At 37.8% G+C, this 20,245-nt stretch overlaps 1 protein-coding gene across 1 annotated transcript; it reads left to right on the top strand.

Annotated features, from left to right (window-relative positions):
• The first annotated feature begins 1,696 nt into the window (after nucleotides 1-1,696).
• Nucleotides 1,697-19,543, top strand: LOC123761336 (interaptin). Its single transcript, XM_045747296.2, has 6 exons — nucleotides 1,697-1,908; nucleotides 2,924-3,046; nucleotides 4,764-4,974; nucleotides 9,132-9,321; nucleotides 10,086-10,964; nucleotides 16,630-19,543. The coding sequence occupies exons 1-6, from the start codon at nucleotides 1,836-1,838 to the stop codon at nucleotides 19,306-19,308; spliced, it is 4,155 nt and encodes a 1,384-aa protein (XP_045603252.2). The 5' UTR covers nucleotides 1,697-1,835; the 3' UTR covers nucleotides 19,309-19,543.
• Nucleotides 19,544-20,245: the final 702 nt, after the last annotated feature.

Below are 20,245 nucleotides of genomic sequence, written 5' to 3'. Positions count from 1 at the left end.
ATTCAGGCTTGTTTGCTTTTGTGTTGCTCACGTGGCCCCAAAAAATGAGGTGATTTGATAAAATAACTATGCCCAAGATTACCATCTGAAATAATTAAATAATAAAATAAACCATAATAAAATAATTTGATTTAAAAGTACGAGGATATATAACATTAACAATTGTGTAACTAGTTTCACAAGATTGTCACTTGCTTAGCTAAACGAGCTCTGGGGGTTCAGTATCAACTGCCTCAACAATGCTGGAATAAAAAGATAACAAATTTGTTAAACATGAACGGCCATTTATAAAACCATGTTGCGACTCAATTATTAATTTATGTTTTTCAAGATGAAGACGAATTTTATTTGCTATTATAGATTCGAGTAACTTTCCCACAATAGACGTTAGGCTAATTGGTCGATAGTTAGACGCAAGTGATCTATCTCCTTTCTTAAAAACTGGTATCACATTAGCAACTTTCCAAAACTCTGGCACTCTGCCTGACTCTATTGATTTATTAAATATGGTTGACAGTGGGTCACAAAGCTCCTCTTTGCATTCTTTAAGCACCCTGGCAAACACTTCATCCGGCCCTGGGGATTTGTTTGGTTTGAGTTTTACTATTTGTTTAAGAACATCCTTCCTGGTAACTGTTAAACTCGTCAACCTGTCCTCGTCCCCACCCACATAGACTTGTTCGGCTGAAGGCATATTGTTAAGTTCCTCTTTAGTAAATACAGGTACAAAATATTTATTAAAAATACTACTCATCTCTTCATCACTATCTGTTATTTGACCTGTCTCAGTTTTTAATGGACCTATCCTTTCACTAGTCTTAGTCTTCACTAGTCGAGCCTGGCCTCGGGCCGGGCTTGGGGAGTAGAAGAACTCCCAGAACCCCATCAACCAGTACGATATAACTGAAAAAAACCCTTTAGGATTTGTCTTTGCTTGCCCTGCTATGTGAACTTCATAGTTTTTTTGCTTTCCTTATCTCTTTTTTAACATTTCTAACCAGTTGTACGAATTCCTGTTCTAAAGTGACCTCCCCATTTTTAATCCTTTTGTACCAAGCTCTCTTTTTACCTATAAGGTTCTTCAAATTCTTTGTTATCCACTTTGGGTCATTAGTATTCGATCTATTCAGTTTGTATCGTCATCTTTACCATTGTTATCATTGCTGTCTTATATGTGCTGTCAATCTGCTGTATGGTGTCTATTAATCTTGTTTAAATTACTAATCAAGCTGTCAATGTAATCAATCAGAGCTTTAATATAACAATGTGCTTTAATATACTTACTTAGCTCTCTCATCTCATTTTTCTCTTGCAATGTATCTTTATCATTTATCAATTCTGATAGAAATTACCTACTTAAAATTATCTGCTAGATTAAGGACCTGCCCGAAACGCTGCGCGTACTAGTGGCTTTATAAGAATGTAAATACTGTACTATCCAATGTATTCTCACAAACCCAATGTACCTTCTTGTATATATATAAATAAATAAATAAATAAATAAATAAATAAATACTCTCATAAAACCAATGTAGTTTCTTGTATATACATATATAAATAGATAAATAAGTCAATAAATCAAAAAGTAAACAAATAAATAAATAATTATTTAACATTAAAATCACATTTCGACATATTATATATATTCTTATCTGGCCAATCAGTAAGAAGAGAGATGTTGGTATATATTATAGTTATTGCGGCGGGGCGAGGGAGCCGTACACGCGGTGGTGGTGAGGCCTGCTGCTGCTCCAGCTGCTGCTCCTGCTGCTGCTGGCTGCTGCCACCCCTCTACCTGCTGCTCCTGCTGCTGGTTGCTGGGAGTCTCTACCATCATGTCTATGCTGGCTGAACCACGCAGGAAGCAGAGGTGGTCCCTCAACCCCAGGGGATCACTCTGGGCCAACGGTACGGGCACATCTTACTCTCTAATTCCTCATAACAATTCTCTATGTCAATAGCAGCCCACGGCTGTAGAGGTATGCCTTGGGCAGCCTAAACTATATTAACATCAACACCTTGTAACATGAAATGTTGAGAATTATATTCCTTGTGGGTCCCTGTGGTGCAGGGGTAAAGCACTCGCCCGGCGCTTTGACCGGGGTTCGTATCCTGGCCAGGGAGGATTGACTGGGTGCCAGTCCTTAACTGTAGCCTCTATTCACCCAGCAGTGAATGGGTACCTGGTTGTTAAGGGATTTGGCAGGTCATATTCCAGTGAAAAATTAGGATTAAGGATGTGCCCGAAACTCTATGCTATATATACTCTTATATATATAAATAACAGAAAATATTAAGGGTTACCGAAATGACTTTATTCCACTATAGTTCCTGAGCCCATTGTGTGCCTCTGTAATGTTTTCCACTACTACTTACAGGATGGGTATGGGGTCCACTACTACTCACGGGATGGGTATGGGGTCCACTACTACTCACGGGATGGTATGGGGTCCACTACTACTCACAGGATGGGTATGGGGTCCTCTAATGACCATGGGATGGGTATGGGGTCCACTACCGACCACAGGATGGCTATGGGGTCCACTAATACCCACATTATGGATAATAGTAGACCCAACCACAAATATTATACATTGTGATCATTAGGTAAGATAGGATTGATTGGACTGGGTCTGGTGTTTAAAGAGTAGCGATGATGTAGATGGATGAAACATTTAGTAGCTCTTTGATCCCATTCAATTTGCTTAGCAACTAGGAGATCCAGTAAAAAAAAAATGCCAAACCAATCTTATGAATAATCAAACAACCTTTGACTGTAAGGAAAAAAGTAGTTATTCAGCTGTACAGAACTTTTGTGTGCCCCATTTGCAATACTGTATCACTCTATAGGTAAAATACTGTATATCAGCTGATGTTTCCTATATGTATTTTATGAATTATTTTGGAACAAAATTAATTTCAGATGACCAAAAGTTTGGTCAGAAGTTGATGGAGAAGATGGGCTGGTCAAAAGGCAAAGGTCTGGGACGAGAAGAGCAAGGGCATACAGAGCACATTTCTGTCAGGTGTAAAGACGACAACAAAGGTAATTTGCTTATACAGTACTGGATTTTCCCGTCTCAAAATTATGGTAACTGAATACCTTTAATATTAAGGTTGCATGTTCATACTTAAATATGCTACTAAATACATGGATGTTTCCAATCTAATTGACGCAGCCAAACTTCAGCTCTTGGTACCTCCAATGGTCATAGTACTTTAGCCAGCATAAAGAGCTTCACAGAATATACTGTACTATATTTTGATTTTTTTTTTTTTACTTTTTCATAATTTTGAGTATATTCGTTTAAAAAAAATATACTTGCATACTTTTTGTTTTGTCCTAACTTACATCGGAATGTAATGCAGATTAATGTAAAAATTAATGTTGACCATTGTCTGGGCCAAAATAAGGGTAAATGGTTTTCTTTTTATGTATTTTCTATATATACTTTTAAATACAGATCTACCATTTCATAAGAAAAACTAAATAATGATGTATTGTTTGTTTGCATACAAGCAGGGAGACAATTTTGATAATAGTTGGAAAATAATATTCTGAAATATTTTGAACTAATTCCCTTGGTTGATTTCTAAAGTAAGTTCCAACTAGCTCAGAACAGGTTGTGTACAGTCAGGGAGGAAATACACTGCACTAACTTAGGTAGGGTCAGTTTTAAGAAGCTCTTGCAGGGAATATTGGTTCTAAGCATCACTAGAGAACATTAAATCCATCACTGAATGCCTCCATTAAGATCATTCATAAAAACTCCTCTAAGCTCTTCTCCACATCAAACCTGACCAAATAAGGCTCCTAAATAGCCCAATCTAGGTCACTACTCCCAACTCTCACCAGAGTATGGCACTATCACATCACAGTGCCCTGATCTGAACTGGCCATTAGCTTCCTGACTAATCTATACTTCTCTCACATCTATACTTCCTAAGTATAGATGTGAGAGAACGGGTTTTCACAGCTAGACTGCTGAGCAACTCTACACAGGCAGTGTATTGAGCATTGGTTTCACCTATCAGTGGACACAAATACCATTGTGTTGGGTGTCTATGAATCTGGAATCATAAGTTACCTTGAGGGTAACCAGCCAGCAGTTAAGAATTTGTGTGAATTTGTGTGAATCATGCCAGCAGTTAAGAATTTGTGTGTTGTTTGTCGATGTGTGATGTCTGGTTATACTATGAGGGCAGTTGTACAACTAGCCTGCATGTTCATAGATGGGGGTACACCTCCCAGAGTCACTGTGGAGTGGAGCAGGTACCCATCTGGTCTTGCTTGGGGTTGACTACAAGCAATCGTCACTGTATGCCTGTTTCCCGTCTCCCACCCCTCACGTGAATAAAGGCCACCTCCTATTGTCTAGCACTGAATCTTCTAAATTCGATGAACCGACCTGTTTTTCCTACATCTCCAGGTGGAAATCGGACACAACCTATATCTGGCATGATCTCCGCAGGATCTTGTGCTGTTGCTCTAGGCATTTTACGTTGTTGATAATTATTGTGAGTGGCTTGCATGCCATGATGCTGCCTCCCCACTGTAGGAAAAAGAGAAATACAATAGTGTTGATATAATGAGATATATTTCAAGCATCTTTAACAATTAAATGCATTGATTTTATTTGAAATACAATTTACCCTGAATAATCTTCCCTTATATTTCTAATACCTGTACACATATTTGAATAAAGTTATGCTTGGATTTTACATTTATGCAGTATTTTTAGCCCTGACTTATATTTCTCCAGGTCTTGGGTACAAGGGGAAAGATGATGAGTGGATTAAACACTACGAAGGCTTCGAAAATGTCTTGGCCATGCTCAATAGCGAGCATAACAGTGCTGCTAATTCCAAGACTAACTCGGCTAGCAACAGTTCTGCCGTCAGTGATGAAGAAACGGAAGAGAAGGATGTGAAATCCTTGGAAGCTCGATCAAAAGTTTCTCGAGCTAGAGTTCAGTGAGTGGCTAAAATTTCTCAATACTATTTTAAATTTATTTGTCATCATTCATTTTTATCATTTAATGGAGGTGAAAGTTTACGTTAATTGAGGTGCCAGAAATGTTTATTTTGGAAGTAGCATGTTTTGTTTAATGAAGATCTGAATTTAGTTTTGTGATGGTTCCAGAAAAGCTATACTGAAAATAGCTGTGAAACCATCTGTCTTTGATTACTTTTTTAAATGTTTCCAAGATATTTCATATAAAATATTTTAGAAAAAAGTTTTGGTATGTGATACTGAACTCTTGAGAAAATCTGTAGGTGCCATGAGGAGGATTTGAATGTGTGTGCTGGATACTCCCAGGCACACTCCTGTTCATTACACCACAGCATGGTCAAAAGCATTGCACCCTGGGATTCAACTTCATTCTCTAGGGTTCCTGAGGCTGCCACTGAAGACTAATCAGGGTTTCACAATGTCCACATGCACTCTAGTTCATGGTCCAGTAACCTTTGTTTCTTGTCAAATGTTCCCGAGGCTTCAGTGGAAACCTCGGGAACCCTAGAGGATGCAGTTGCAATGCTTTTGACCATGTCATGGTGTAGAGCCTGCCAGGGAGTACCCAGTGCATAGGTTTGGATCCTCCTCATGGCCCTTATTGATTTTCTCATTGAGACATCACTTTAATGTGATGTGTGTATGTAATCTTTGTGCGTATGGGATACTCGGTGGACCTGGTTCATTCACACCATTTGGGAGACATGACCCTAGCGTATGGGATACTCGGTGGACCTGGTTCATTCACACCATTTGGGAGACATGGCCCTAGATTTGAAAAATATGCCATAAGGGACGGCACCAGGGCAATACTGGAGACGAGGGTAAAATCTCTTACCAGGTTCTCTTGGTGGATTTCCATCAGATGATACAATGAAATTAAAGTTGAGTTCAGTGAAATTGGTCCATAGTTAGGCAAAAATTAGGGTATGAATGATAACTTCTTAAAAATACAATTGGAGCCATATTAAAATTTTTGCAAGTGTACACAATACTAGGAGAAACAGTTGGTGAAAACTCTGGCCTTGAGGGCGGCAGCCACCAGCTGACTGTGTAAGGTCGTATGTTCACTTGGGATAGCCAGTGAGCATATTTTAAACAAAATTCCATCATTAGTTTTCATTTTGAGTGTACATGTACATAAAAAATATTCAAAATTTGGTGATAACCAAAAAAAATGAACAATTACAGTATTCCGAAAGCCAGATTGGGCCTGGGGGCAATATGGACCAAATTTTGGACGTTACGGTGTACTGAATATCAGTACTGTACGGTGTACTGAATACCAGTACTGTATATTTTTAATATAATTGTTGCAAAAGTGAGGTTTTAGTATTTATATACTGTGTTTCTGTATTTATATATACAATACTTAGTTTTCTGGCCAAAACACTATGCCTGTTAGTGGCTTTGCAAGAATGTAATGCTCAAACACCAGTGTTGTGTACTCTCACAACCCAATGTACTTTCTTGTAAATAAATACAATAAAATAAATATTTAATTGTTAGTTGGGGAAGGGGAAGCTCTACATATAGCTTGCCACTTTTGTGCTCTTTCCTTCTGGCTCAATATGGAAACCAGTACATTTACAGGCATACCTCAGAATACGATTTTAATCCGTTCCTGGAGACGCCTCGCCTTCCGAAAACTCGCATTCCGAAGTTAATTTCCCCATAAGAAATAAAGGGAAATGAATTAATCCGTTCCTGACTACCCCAAAAACCCCACATCAAACTAAATTTTTATACCTAATTCATCTAAATAAACCTACAAAAGTATGTTCCAGTTATTACTTACCTTACTGTCGAGTGCTGTAGGCGTATGGAAGATGGTGAGGAGGGGGGAGGAGGAGAGGAGTTAGTGTTTGGAAGGGGAGTCCCCTTCCATAATCACATCAGGCAGTGAGGACCTTTCTGGTGTGCTCTCCCTGGGACGTTTAACCTGAGTGCCACTAGGTCCTGGTTGAGGTTCACTGCTCGATTTCTTCACCAAATATTTGTCCATGAAAGCTTGCTTTTCCCTTCTTCGCAAGCTCTCTCTGTAGTAAGGCATCACAGTGTCATTGAAAAGATTAAGACAACGGCCTACTACAGTTTTGTCTGGGTGAGTGTGTTCAATAGTTGTTTGAATCTCTTCCCACATCTGACACACCTTCCTCATTACTGCAGAAGGGACATTCGCTGGTGCTGTTGCCACCACCTCCTCCTCCACTGCAGAATCATTCGCTGCTGTGTTGGCTTCCTGTTCCTGTTGAAGGGCTAGGAGTTCTTCGGTGGTCAGTTCTTCGTTGTGTTCTTCCACCAACTCCTCCACATCATCACCATCCAATTCCAAGCCCATTTTCTGGCCTAGACTAACAATTTCCTCAACAATAGGCGCATCATTTATAGGCTCAAACCCCTCAAAGTCTAGTTCTCTCACACCTTCAGGCCACAATTTTCTCCAGCCAGAGATCAGGGTTCTTTGAGTCACTTCTTGCCAGGCTTTGTCAACGAGTTTTAAAGCACTAAAAATGTTAAAATGCTCTCTCCAGAACTCTTTGAGGGTGAGGTTTGTGGCTTCAGTCACTTCAAAACATTTCCGGAAAAGTGCCCTTTCATACAGTTTCTTAAAATTCGCTATGATTTTCTGGTCCATAGGCTGAATTAGAGGAGTGGTGTTAGGAGGAAGGAATTTAACTGTGAGGAATTTATTGCATTGAGGCATCAAATCATCTTCCAAGCCTGGAGGATGAGCAGGAGCATTGTCAAGGAGAAGCACGGCTTTGAGTGGCAATTGTTTCTCCTGCAGATATTTTTCTATGGCAGGGCACAGCACTTCATTCACCCACTCCGAAAAAATAAGCCTAGTCACCCATGCTTTTTTATTAGACTTCCACATCACAGACAAACGGGTTTTCTGCACATTATACTGTTTGAAAACCCTTGGATTTTCAGAATGATACACTAGCAAGGGTTTAATTTTTAAATCGCCACTCGCATTTGAACACAGCACAAGCGTAAACCTATCTTTCATAGGCTTGTGTCCAGGCAAGGATTTTTCCTCCTTGGTAATATATGTCCTCTTAGGCATTCTTTTCCAAAACAGTCCTGTTTCGTCACAATTAAACACTTGTTGCGGTAGGTATCCCTCAGCCTCTGCAAACTCTTTAAATTCGTCAATAAATCGTCCAGCGGCTGGTTTGTCTGAGCTGGCTGCCTCCCCATGCCTTGTAACACTATGGATACCACTTCTCTTTCTAAATTTTTCAAACCAGCCCCTGCTTGCCTTAAACTCTTTCTTTTCTGCATCACTCGTTGCAGGGGTCTTCTTTAGAAGGTCTTCGTGCAACACCCTGGCTTTCTCAGAAATAATGGCCTCCGAAACACTATCACCCCTCAACTCCTTGTCGTGTATCCAAATTAATAACAACTTTTCCACTTCTTCAAGTATTTGTGGTCTTTGTGTCGTTAATGTTCTTACTCCTTTTGCCACATTAGCACTCATAATCTTATCTTTCTTCTTAAGTATAGTGCATATTGTTGATGTCGCTTTGTTGTACTGCCTACAAAGATCAACAACACGTGTACCGTTCTCATGCTTTCGAATGATCTCTTGTTTCTGCTCTATTGTCATCCTCACATGAGCTTTCTGGCCTTTATCCTTACCACTGGCTTTCTTGGGACTCATGGTGAGATATATAATAACAAATTGTATAGACAAATCACCAAAAATCCAACAAAACACTGAAAATTCACGACAAGAATTGATGTGGGGGTAGTCACTGCGCGCGAGACAATGGTGAACTGAGGGGCAGCGGGGCAGAGGGGCGACGATCGCCGAACGACCACGCGCTAGGTCGGCTGTACGCGTATCAACAAACTCGCGTTCAAACTCGACTCCCGAAGTAACCATCGCCTTCCGAGACAAATTTTTGGAGTAAATACACCTCGCCTTCCGAAAATCTCGCATACAGGGACAATCGTATTCCGAGGTACCACTGTACTTATATTCCTGGAAAACAACATGTTATACAACTAGTGCATTATATATGGGTCCACTGCACAATGTTTGGTTAATATGCTGCATTAATTCATGAGACACTATTTGCACTAATATTGTATTAACTCTTTACAGCTACCACAAGTTTACGAGAGGTAAAGACCTAAGTCGCTACAATGACGATGACATTGCCTGCATTCTGGGCTCTAAGAGGGCAAAAATAGCCAAAGCAAAGTCTATTGAAGAATCCACTTCCATCGTTGATGAGATTGGGCATGTAGATAAACTTAATGGTGTTACTACCATTAAGGGTTGCAGTGTCCAGGTGAGTCGACATTTCATCAGCTTGCTTTGTAACCTTAATACTGTATTGTCAATTTTACTATTGCTACTTCCAACTAGCTGGGATAAAATGTGCACAAAGTTTTGGATAGCTCAAATTTAATCTTTTGAAAAATTAAATTTAATATTTTAAGATTCAGAAGGGAATGTGGAATGAACGGAATGAAACCCTATTGTTTGTTCACTCTATAAAGTAGTTTTCATGATGTTACATTTTTTCTTATTTTTTCTGATCTTGCTTTTTTATTCATATTCAAAATAGGCACTTACTTTTTATGAATGTTTTTCTAAGCTTGTACAGTACTATGGTATACATTGTTCAAGGGTAGTAATGATTTTTTCTGAGACATCCACCAGACCTACTGTGATGTGTTTTCTTCATATGTTGGTTTGGTCTGGCATATTTATTGGTTGGTTCATTATTCTGATAATTTCACTGGTGTTTCTGCTGATATATCAATATTTACAAGTTGAAGCCATGTGCAGCAGCAATACTGACTGTGGTTACATTGACCACACACTGGGGTAAGAGGAACTTTGACATAAAAATATTTATAATATTGGATATTGAAAATAACAAAAATATTGACACAAAAAAAAATCATGAAACAGCGTCAAATCAAGTTTGATGGTGGAACACTGAAGGGAATGCTGAAAAATACTAAGGTATAAATTTAAAGAAGATATGGAACCTCATAAATTGAGAATAATTTTTGTCTGTTTGCTGATAATATATTTTAATTTCAGGATTACTTTGCAAAGAAAATGGCTGCACTAAAAAGAAAAACAGTTGCAAATACCTCAGCCATGGAGACAAACACTTGTACAGAGGAGAAAGAGGATTTTGAAGCAAGAGCTGAAGATGGATTTGATCTGCATACTGAGAATGAAGAAGTCAATCCTAATAGTTCTGTAAATTACATTGAAAGAAATGCAGAAGATACGGAAAGTAAAATAGGAAGAGGAACTCTGGAAGTAGAAGAAAATAAAGAAAATCCAAAAAAGAAGAAGAGGAGAAAGAAGGAACGAGAGGGCCTGGAGCAGTGTGTTGTAGGTACTGAAGAGACATTTGGAAAGAATAAGGAATTACAGGAAAGTATAGAAGGTGAAAAGAGGAAAAGAAAAAAGAAAAAGAAAGGCAAAGGTGAGAATAATGAGAGCTGTGAGAGTTTGGATTCTCCCGCAGAAGTTAATACAGAAAAGAAAAGCAAAAAGAAAAAGAAAATTTTAATTGAAGATGAACTTGATGCTGAGTATTCAAAATTAGTAGAAATGAAAGAAATCTGTGAATCACACTTGAAGAAGAAAAAGAAAAAGAAGAGAGATCCAACATTAGGAGATAATATTCATACACTTAATGAAGAAGAATCTGTTTTAGAATTTGTAGAACAGTCTAGTCATCCAGATAAAGTCAAGAAAAAGAGGAAAAGGGAGTCTAGTGAATGTGCCAATAAGGACAGCACGGACCCAGATGGAAAACCAAAGAATAGAAATAAAAAAACACAAGGTAGTCTCTTGCAGGATAAAGTCAACAGTGAAATGTGTCATGAAGATATTGACAACCAGCATTCAGATAATCCAAAGAAAAAGAAGAAAAAGAACAGGAAACAGACAAATGAAGAAGGATAACAATAGATGCAAAATATTTTGTTACTGCCGCTGCTGAAATGCAGATGTATTTTGGATCATAATTTGAAAAATAAAGATGAGAACCTTGTGATGCTTCCACCTCTTTGGATAACCCTATCCTCCCTAAATGTTTATTCTCTGACCAAACCTGGGATCACCACCCTTGTGGTGGTCCCTGTTCTTGATCATACATCCTTTGCAAATCTGATACTTTTGACATCGCTCGTCTTATGCCTTTATGCTCTAGCATTGGCAGCCCGAATGATATTTAAGACCTTATGAATATCCCTTGACACAGATGATACTAAATAGCCTTCCCAGCTTAGTGCTCTTTTGATAATTACATACTTAACCATACCTGGGACTACCACCCTCTCTCTCTGTTCTGACCATACCTAGGACTACCATCTTGAGATGATTTTGGGGCTTAGTGTCCCCGCGGCCCGGTCCTCGACCAGGCCTCCACCCCCAGGAAGCAGCCCGTGACAGCTGACTAACTCCCAGGTACATATTTACTGCTAGGTAACAGGAGCATCAGGGTGAAAGAAACTGCTCATTGTTTCTCGCCAGCGCCCGGGATCAAACCCAGGACCACAGGATCACGTGTCCAGTGTTCTGTCCGCTCAGCCACCGGTTCCCTAGGGACTACCACCCCTCACTGTCTGTCCTGATCATACCTGGACTACCACCCCCATCGTTCTGACCCCACACTGCTACTCTGAAAAACTGTAGTGATTTCAAAGTGATGTATAAGTTACAGTAATAACCACACTATTGTAGTGGCAATTCTTTTATCAATAAGTTATAGATAATTGGCTGATTTTAAATACTAGTATTTCTTGTATTTACACATTTGTGCAATAAATGTGCAACGAGACATGACTTTTCAGCTACATTATTAAGGTAACGTACCTAATGAAACGTGCCATGAAAAGTAGTGGCTCACCAAAATCCACGTCTGTATCAGTTGGTTAGACTAGATGGGTGTCTTGTGGTTGTGCATTTCTTGTTAGGAAATGGATGGTGGATTTTGTACATTACGATGAATTGTGAAAATGGGCTGGCTAATTAGCCAGACATGCTGCACGTTGGTGTGCTCCCTCCCATAAATTCCACAAATGTCATGCTAAAATATTTTCCAGGTATTAATGCTCCATATGACATTATAATCTTGCCTTGTATTTTTTTTTTTTTTTTTTTTGGTATGCACAAACATTTGATCTATTGTATAATCTATCTTTATTCTTCCATTTTTTAGTTATCTTGCCTTGTTAATTCCCTTCCCAATATTTTGTTACGGCTGCTGAAATGCATATGTATTTTGGATCATGATTTGGAAAATAAAGATAAAATCAACTCGTTTGTTATATTTTAAATAAGTTTGTTATTCACTCTTAATACAGTAATTAAATGGCAACATTTCTGGTTTTCTTTATTGGAATTTCAATATTTATGAATAAACCTATACAGAAGAGATAACACAGATAAAATTAGGATCATCATATCCTCTGTTAAATCACATGAAACCGCTGAACTGCTGTTCGTTACTGGGAGGTGCAGTTAGTATCCTGCATCAGTATATATATAGCAGAGCAGTTAATTAGTACCCTATTAATATCCCCTTTGTTATGCCCATTCATCCACTTGTAACCCCCTTTATCATGTCACCCCTAATTCTTCGCCTTTCTAGAGACTAATTTAAGCCTTGTCAATCTTTCTTCATATGACAGGTTTCTAATTTGCAGGATTAACTTTGTCATCTTACACTAGACGCATTCTAGTGAATTTATATCCATTATATAGTATGGTGACCAAAACTGAAATGCATAATCTAAATGGGGCCTAACAAGAGCAAGATATATGCTGAAGAACAATACCAGGTGTCTTATTACTAATGCTTCGATAAATAAATCCCAGTGTCCTATTTGCCTTATTATAAACATTTATGCATTGATTTTTTGGGTTTAAATTCTTACTAATCATAACTCCTAGATCCTTTTTGCAATTTCAACACCATCTAGCTTGTATCTAAAGCTTATCATCATTACCTAACTTCAAAACCTTACATTTGCTGGCATTAAACTGCATCTGCCAATCTTTTGACCATTTCAAAACCTTATTTATATCGTATTGAAGTGATCATAACTCTTTCCATGTTTATTTCCCTCTTGATTTTTGTATCATTTTGTTTTGGATAAGTTTAGATATAAGTAAGACCTGGGTAAATACTGGTTCGGTAGCAGGGTTGTCGATTTGTGGAACCAAATACTGTACAGCGTAATCTAATAGACGTAGGATCCCTTGATTGTTTCAAGCGTAGGTTAGACACATACATGAGTGAGTTTAAGTGGATATAAATAGGAGCTGCCTTGTATGAGCCAATAGGCCTTCTGCAGTTAACTTGATTCTTATGTTCTTATATAATGCTTTGAAACTACAGTACTGTACTGATGTTTTAGGCCTCCCAAACTTGTTCCAACTGTACCACTGTTTGCGAAAGTGAATTTTCTTATATTTCTTCTGCAGCTTTGTTTAGTTAGTTTAAATCTATGACATCTTGTTCCTGAAGTTCTAAGTCTGGAATTCTATCCTATAAATTTGATCAATTCCAGTTACTATTTTGTATGTAGTGATCATATTGCTTCTTTTTCTTCTATTTTCTAGTTTTGGCATATTTAACACTTTGGTGCACCCCGCTCGCCACCCCTCAACTGTGCGATATGGGACCCAGGGTGTCACGGGAGTGCGCGTAAATTTTGAAAAGTGTATACTCTCTTCAACTTTGCCACCTTAATTCTCGTCCTACGAGATTAAATTTGGTATCATTGTGTTCGCAATAGAATTCTCTACAGCACTAAATGCATATAAACTCCAAAAGCCCGGCTAATTACCCGCAGCAAACAGAGAAAGTGCAAACGAGTTACCCAGGAGCGCGCAAACGCGATAAAATATTTTCACTATTTTCACTCTGGTCACCTCAATTTTTATCCTAAGTCTTTCATTTTGGTCTCAATGGGTTCGCAATAGAATTCTCTAGAGGAACATTAGCATATAAAATAAAAAACCTGGTCACGTTCCAACCGCCAACGAGTTGAAGACGGGCCACGCGTTAGCCGCGAGTGAGTGCTCAGCCGCCTTCCAGCTACACTCCCAATTCCCGCCCTTTTCAAGCCTTTCTTTCACAATTTTCTTCCTGGAAGGGCCTTGTTCATGATCACTATCCATCGTGGAGTAAGCGTAGATAGTTTCTAAAGCCGTAGTAAGAAATATAGCCACGGAAAATAGCCGAAATGTTCACACGTTTAAGATGCGAGGGGAGGCGACATTGGCACAACAGTGGAGCGAAAACAATGGGCCCACGGCATGTGCCAAGCTGCCTGAGGGCCATGAGGCTCAACAAAGAAAATGGGAAGACATCGGCGCGCATTTTAAAACCAGTCCCCAAAAAATCAGATAAAAACCTGATTTTTGGCGATTATTTAAAGTGGATGACGCAATGCTGCGTCATCCCCGGAATTACCGCGAGTAAACGGATGACGCAATGCTGCGTCATGCCCGGGCGAAAGTGTTAATACCTTTATCCTCAACTTGTAGCTCTTGTTTTTTTGTTCCGGGAGTCATTTAGTTGCCAGAAAACAAACCATCTTATACTTTCCTTAGCAAATTTTACATCTCTTCTGTTTGTAAATTGATTTTAATGCGTGTGGTTCCAAGCAGTCTTTTTCACAAACATACCTTGGTGTTGAACTAAATTTTCTTTCAAATAGTATGCAAAGGGTAACAGGAAATCAAATCAAATCGTATTCAAATGCAGTTAAAAGCTCTGTGCCGCAGGGTACAGTCCTTGCACCACTGCTTTTCCTTATTCTCATATCAGATATAGACAAAAATATAAGTAAGAGCTTTATATTATCTTTAGCAGATGACACAAAAATCTGCATGAAAATTACTTTAGTTGAAGACATTGAAAAACTACAAATATATATTAATAAAGTTTTTGACCGGACAGCAGAAAATAACACAATGTTAAAGTGAAAAATTTCAGGTACTGTACTTTAGTATGGTATCAACCAGTCCAACAGCCTGGTTGATCAGTCCGGCAACCAGGAGGCCTGGTCGACGACCGGGCCGCGGGGACGCTAAGCCCCGGAAGCACCTCAAGGTAACCTCAAGGTATGGTAACATTGAGGACCTTAAACAACATACAGGGTATAAAATGTAATCAAATTTACCCACAGTAGAAAAGCAGCATGTAAAGGATCTGGAAATAATGATGACTGACGACTTAACGTTTAGGGAGCATAACCTAGCAAATATTGCGTCGGCCAAAAAAAATGCTAGGATGGATTACGAGAACCTTCAAGTCCAGGGGATCCCATCACAATGGTTGTACTATTTAAGTCACTTTTGCTGTCTCATCTTGAGTACTGCTCAATACTTGCTTTTCCCTTCAGAGCAGGAGAGATTGCTGATATAGAGGGAATACAGAGAACATATACAGCATACAGACCCAATAAAACACCTAAACTATTGGGATCATCTCGAAGCTTGCCAAATATACTCTCTATAATGAAGATGAGAGATGTTTCAAATAATATATACAGTACATGGAAAATACTAAAGGGCCAAGTCCCAAATTTACTCAGTAAAATAACAACATATTGGAGTGAACAATGTGGAAGGAAATGCCCAGTGAAGAACAAAGGTGACATAGGCACAATCAGAGAACACTGCATGAATATCAGAGGTCCACAATTGTTCAACATCCTCCCAGCAAGTATGAAAAATATTGCCGGAACAAAAAAGAACATCTTTAAGAGAAAACTGGATAGTTTTCTGCAAGAAGTGCTTGACTGTTGTGGATACGTGGGCCTGCGGGCTTCTCCAAGCAATAGCCTGTTGGACCAAGCTCTCACAAGTTCAGCCTGGCAAACTTAGGGAGTAGAAGAACTCGGAACCCCATCAAGGTAGGAACAAGGTATTACTGACTGCCTGGAGAGTCCAGGGATGAGAGTTCAATCCTATCACAAAATGCAATCAAAATGCCCTCAATATTTTCTCATGGATATATTACGTTCGTGTGATTTCATTGTGCAGTCCTTCCTTCATGCACTATAACTACACATCTTAAATCTTGTTCTCACTAATTATTGTTTTCATTTCCAGTCATCGTACAAATTGTAAATTACTGTACAGTACTAACAATAAGAGTTGTTTATAATTCAATTTATAACAAAGATTACTGATATTAATATCTACATGAAATTGTTCTGCAAGATTCATATTTAAATTATTCTTAAGACCAGATTAGAAAAAAATTATTCATAAGTGTATGCAATGAAAATTTATGCATCCTCGAATTAGCTAATTGTCCTGGGTGTTGTGATCAGAGTTTTATCCCGGTGTTGCGACTGTGAGGTCACTGAGCACACAAGCTCCACAGCTAAGGTTAATTTGGTCACCCATGTATTACCTGCATAACCATTTAAGCAATAATTGAATTTTATGCATGGTATCCAACACATGTCTCTGAAGTGTATTGGTGTAAATTGGTTGCTTTCATCTTAAACGTTTTAATTTGAAATTTTAAGAGATTTTCTGCAAAAAAAAGAAAAAGAAGATATAAGCATTTTATGTTAGTAAGTTTTTTTTTTTATTACAGGATTATTTTGCACAGAAAATGGCAGCTTCAAAGAATAAAGTGTTGCCAGAACTGCCAGCTGAAGAAAATGTGGAAGAGAACAAGCCAGTGGTGAGAAAGACACTAGGAATTAATGTTTGTATTAATAGTTCAAATGAGGAAGAGGAAACACACAACAGGGATCATAAAACATTCAGAACTAAAAAAGGAAGTAAAAGAAAACACGAGTCATCCTTTGAAGATAAAGTGGAGGTAGAAGAATGTTGCCAAAAGAAACAAAGACAAGAATTAAGTAGTGAAAAAGAAAGCCTGTCACCTAAATTGAAGTATAAGAAAATCAATAATTCTTTTGATAGAGGAAATGTTGAAGATGTAAGTATGATTAGAAACAACACTATTACACATGAAGATGAGTGTTATATAAAACATGGAAAAAAGAAACAAAAATATAAGAATTACGCAGATGAAGTTGTTTCACAGGAAAGTGATATAGAAGAAACTGTGGCAGGTAACAAAAAGAAAAGAAAGAAAGCAAAATTGTTAGAGAATGAAGGTTGTCAGTTTCCAGAGAGGGACAATATTGAACAATTGGAAAAGTCTGTTAAAAAAAGGAAAAAGAAATTAAGTTGCAGAGACCAAAGTGAGAAACAGGAAATAAATCAAACAAGCATATTTATAAGTGATGCAGCTAATGCAGAAAGTCATGGAAGGAAAAAGAAGAAAAAGAGAGAGAATATACCTGAACAAAGTGAAGGTAACATAGAAGTAACAAATTACAAAGATGGGAATATACCAAATGATTTACACCAGATACAAATAAATGACAAAGAAAAAGGAAAAATAAATAACAAGGAAGAACAGGATAAGGAAAAGAAAGAGCAAGTAAGTTTGGAAGATGTAGAAACAGAGCCTAAGAAGCAGAATGAAAATTCACACTTACTTTGTAATCAGAGTACAGCTAATTTTAACGACAAGAAAAATAAAATTTGGCTAGATCTTGATGTTATAAAATTTTCAGAATCTAGCATTTACCCAGAGGCCCGTGAATCGCTAGAAATTCGTAGTAAACGTAGAAGCAAAAATAGTCTTGAAATAATGAATAAAGTTATTGGTATACATAAACTCTTTAGGAAAAATCCGGATAGATTTGTAGAAGATTTAGGTCCTGGTATTGATGAAAATAGACTTAGTGATAGTAGTAGTATCATGAACTCTAAAACAAAAACTACACGACTGGATTTGGTAGATAGAGAGAGAACAGTTGCGAACCCTGACAGTAAAGCAGAGAAGGAAGAGTACATCACTCACAGCTGGCAGAGTGACTTGAAATGTCTTGAAGGTGATCAGGATTATGTGGAAGATAGAGTAACCAATAAACAATATGAATTAGCATCCTCAAATATAGATTATGTTAATGTAGAGAAGGTCAAAAGCAAATGTGACAGTAGGAATGGTACATCCATAGATATTGAATTTAAATCAGCTCTAAAGGAAAATGATGTAAACAGTAATTATGAGGGGAAGTTTTGCAGTAACTTAAAGAAAGATTCAATAATAATGGCCAAAAGTAAATTAAAAACTAAAGAAATACTTGCAGTTGCTGAAGCTTTTAAGGGAGCTAATCTGTTGGATTGTAGAGGCTATGAAACTAAAGCAAGACAGGAAGCCTTGGAAGATGTAGTACCAGAAGGACAATTAAAAAATTGCTACTTAAAGCCTAAAAAGAAAGAATTCATTAAGGATTCACATTTATTATCTAGCAAAAATATTAGCCCTGAAGAGGAAAAAAACTGGTTATCTGACAATGTAATGAATTTAGCTGAATCAAGGGTGTGTCCAGGAAGAAAGTCTAAAATACTTGTGGGAGTTGGTGCTCATGCTTTTAAGGGAGCTAATCTGTGGCAATGTAAAGGTTACGAAACTAAAGCAACAAAGGAAACCTTGGGAGATGTAGAGCCAGAAAGGGATTTAAAGCACAACCTAAAGCCTAAAAAGAGAGAGTTCACAAAGAATAAGAAAAATAAAAATCAGTTAATTAAAAATGTTACGACATTATCAGAATCGAGAGCATGTCCGGAAAATAATGACCCTTTGGAAAGATGCAAAAAACAAAGCCAAAATATTAGTGATTTAAATAGCAAGCTGAGCATCATCAATAAAATGTTCAGGAAAAAGCTTGATGATTTTGCTAATGACATAAGCAATAAAAATATCAGCCATGAAAATAATTTCATGGGTTCTGAAACTAAAAGTACACCTCTAGATTGTATAGAAAAAAATAAGAAAGTTGTGTACTTTAAGAGTACGTCAGATAGAGGAGAGAGTCGTGCAGACAGCTGCTGGGAGAGTGGAATGGCTCCTCAAGTTCATAAAGTTGACCAGGTTAATGTTGCAGCTAAAGACGCTATAAAGCATGAATCAGGTTCCCTAAATACTAATTACGTTACTAAGAAGAAGGTCAGAAGTAAATGCGATACTAGGATTCAAAATGATGGAAATAAAAAACAGTTCATGAACAGTGATTACGAATCTTGTACGAATGTACGTGGCATGAACAGAACTCGTGTGGGGAAGTTTCGTAGTGGCAAGGGAAAAAATAAACACGTGTCTAAAAACTATTTAAGTAATAATGAAATACTTTCAGGTGCTCAAGCTTTTAAGGGAGCCAATCTGTGGCAATTCAGGGGTTATGATATTTAAAAAAAGAAAAGAAAATTATCCTTTTGGACTAGGGCTAGACAAGTTTCAATAGTTAAATTATTTGTAGAAAGAGTTTGCAGAATTCATTTCCGGTCTTACAGTATAAATCAGATATACTGTACTGTATTTGCAATTATTACAGTTCAAATTAAATAAAGTTGTCATTAATTTATTACAAGGTAAAGAGCAAATTACAGTAGGTTAAAAATTTATTTAGTGGTAAATTAAATAATTTTACAGTGGACTTTCATAATGAAGAGCTTTATTGAAACATAATGAAGGGTAGTTTTGACAGGTTATTGTTTAGAAAGAATTTGTTTTCAGAATAGTGAACAAATGGAATGCACTAACAAGTGAGGTGGTGGAAGCATAAACTATACACAGTTTCAAATGTAAATATGATAAGAGCCCAGTAGGTTCAAGAACCCATACATCATGTGGGATCAGAGTTGAAACTTACCCCCCCTGCAAGCCCAATTAGGTGAGAAGAGTAGCAATTTTAATTTAAGAGTAACATACTATTTAAATGACAGCATTAGCAGGTTTTCTATACATACTCTAATTAATGATTTTGTAGTCGTTATGTAACTATTTTGATATTTGTAGTGAAGAACTGTTAATACGTCAAATTGAATTTTTATGTTGGCTTCTCATAAATAAAGTGAATATGAAAGAAATACAATGTTTATTTACCTTTACTTTTTTTTTTTTTTTTCTCTCTGCCATTTCCAGCGCGCCACGGCCTTGGTGGTCAGGGATGCGCTTTGGGTTGATCGCTTTCCCTTCCCTGTTCCGGGATTTTGGTCTCCCAGGTTGTCCGCTGGGTCCTTAGGGCCAACCTGCCTGCGGTCTATCCTTGTTCCCGTGACGTTTGTATGTTTGCTGTGTTGGCGATTGCCTCCCGGGTTTGTCCCTCTTGTGTTATCTATGGGTAAGT

This window comes from Procambarus clarkii, chromosome 22, assembly GCF_040958095.1.
Source record: "Procambarus clarkii isolate CNS0578487 chromosome 22, FALCON_Pclarkii_2.0, whole genome shotgun sequence".
Taxonomy (NCBI): Eukaryota; Metazoa; Arthropoda; class Malacostraca; order Decapoda; family Cambaridae; genus Procambarus; species Procambarus clarkii.
Note: the sequence above shows the minus strand (reverse complement) of the source record. Positions and strands in the feature narration are given on the sequence as shown.

Excerpts from the sequence above, each read along its gene's own strand:
- LOC123761336 (XM_045747296.2), top strand. The coding sequence starts at position 1,836 with ATGTCTATGCTGGCTGAACCACGCAGGAAGCAGAGGTGGTCCCTCAAC. Across the intron at positions 1,909-2,923 it reads GGGATCACTCTGGGCCAACG|ATGACCAAAAGTTTGGTCAG; the intron begins GTACGGGCACAT and ends AATTAATTTCAG. Across the intron at positions 9,322-10,085 it reads TTAAGGGTTGCAGTGTCCAG|GATTACTTTGCAAAGAAAAT; the intron begins GTGAGTCGACAT and ends TTTTAATTTCAG.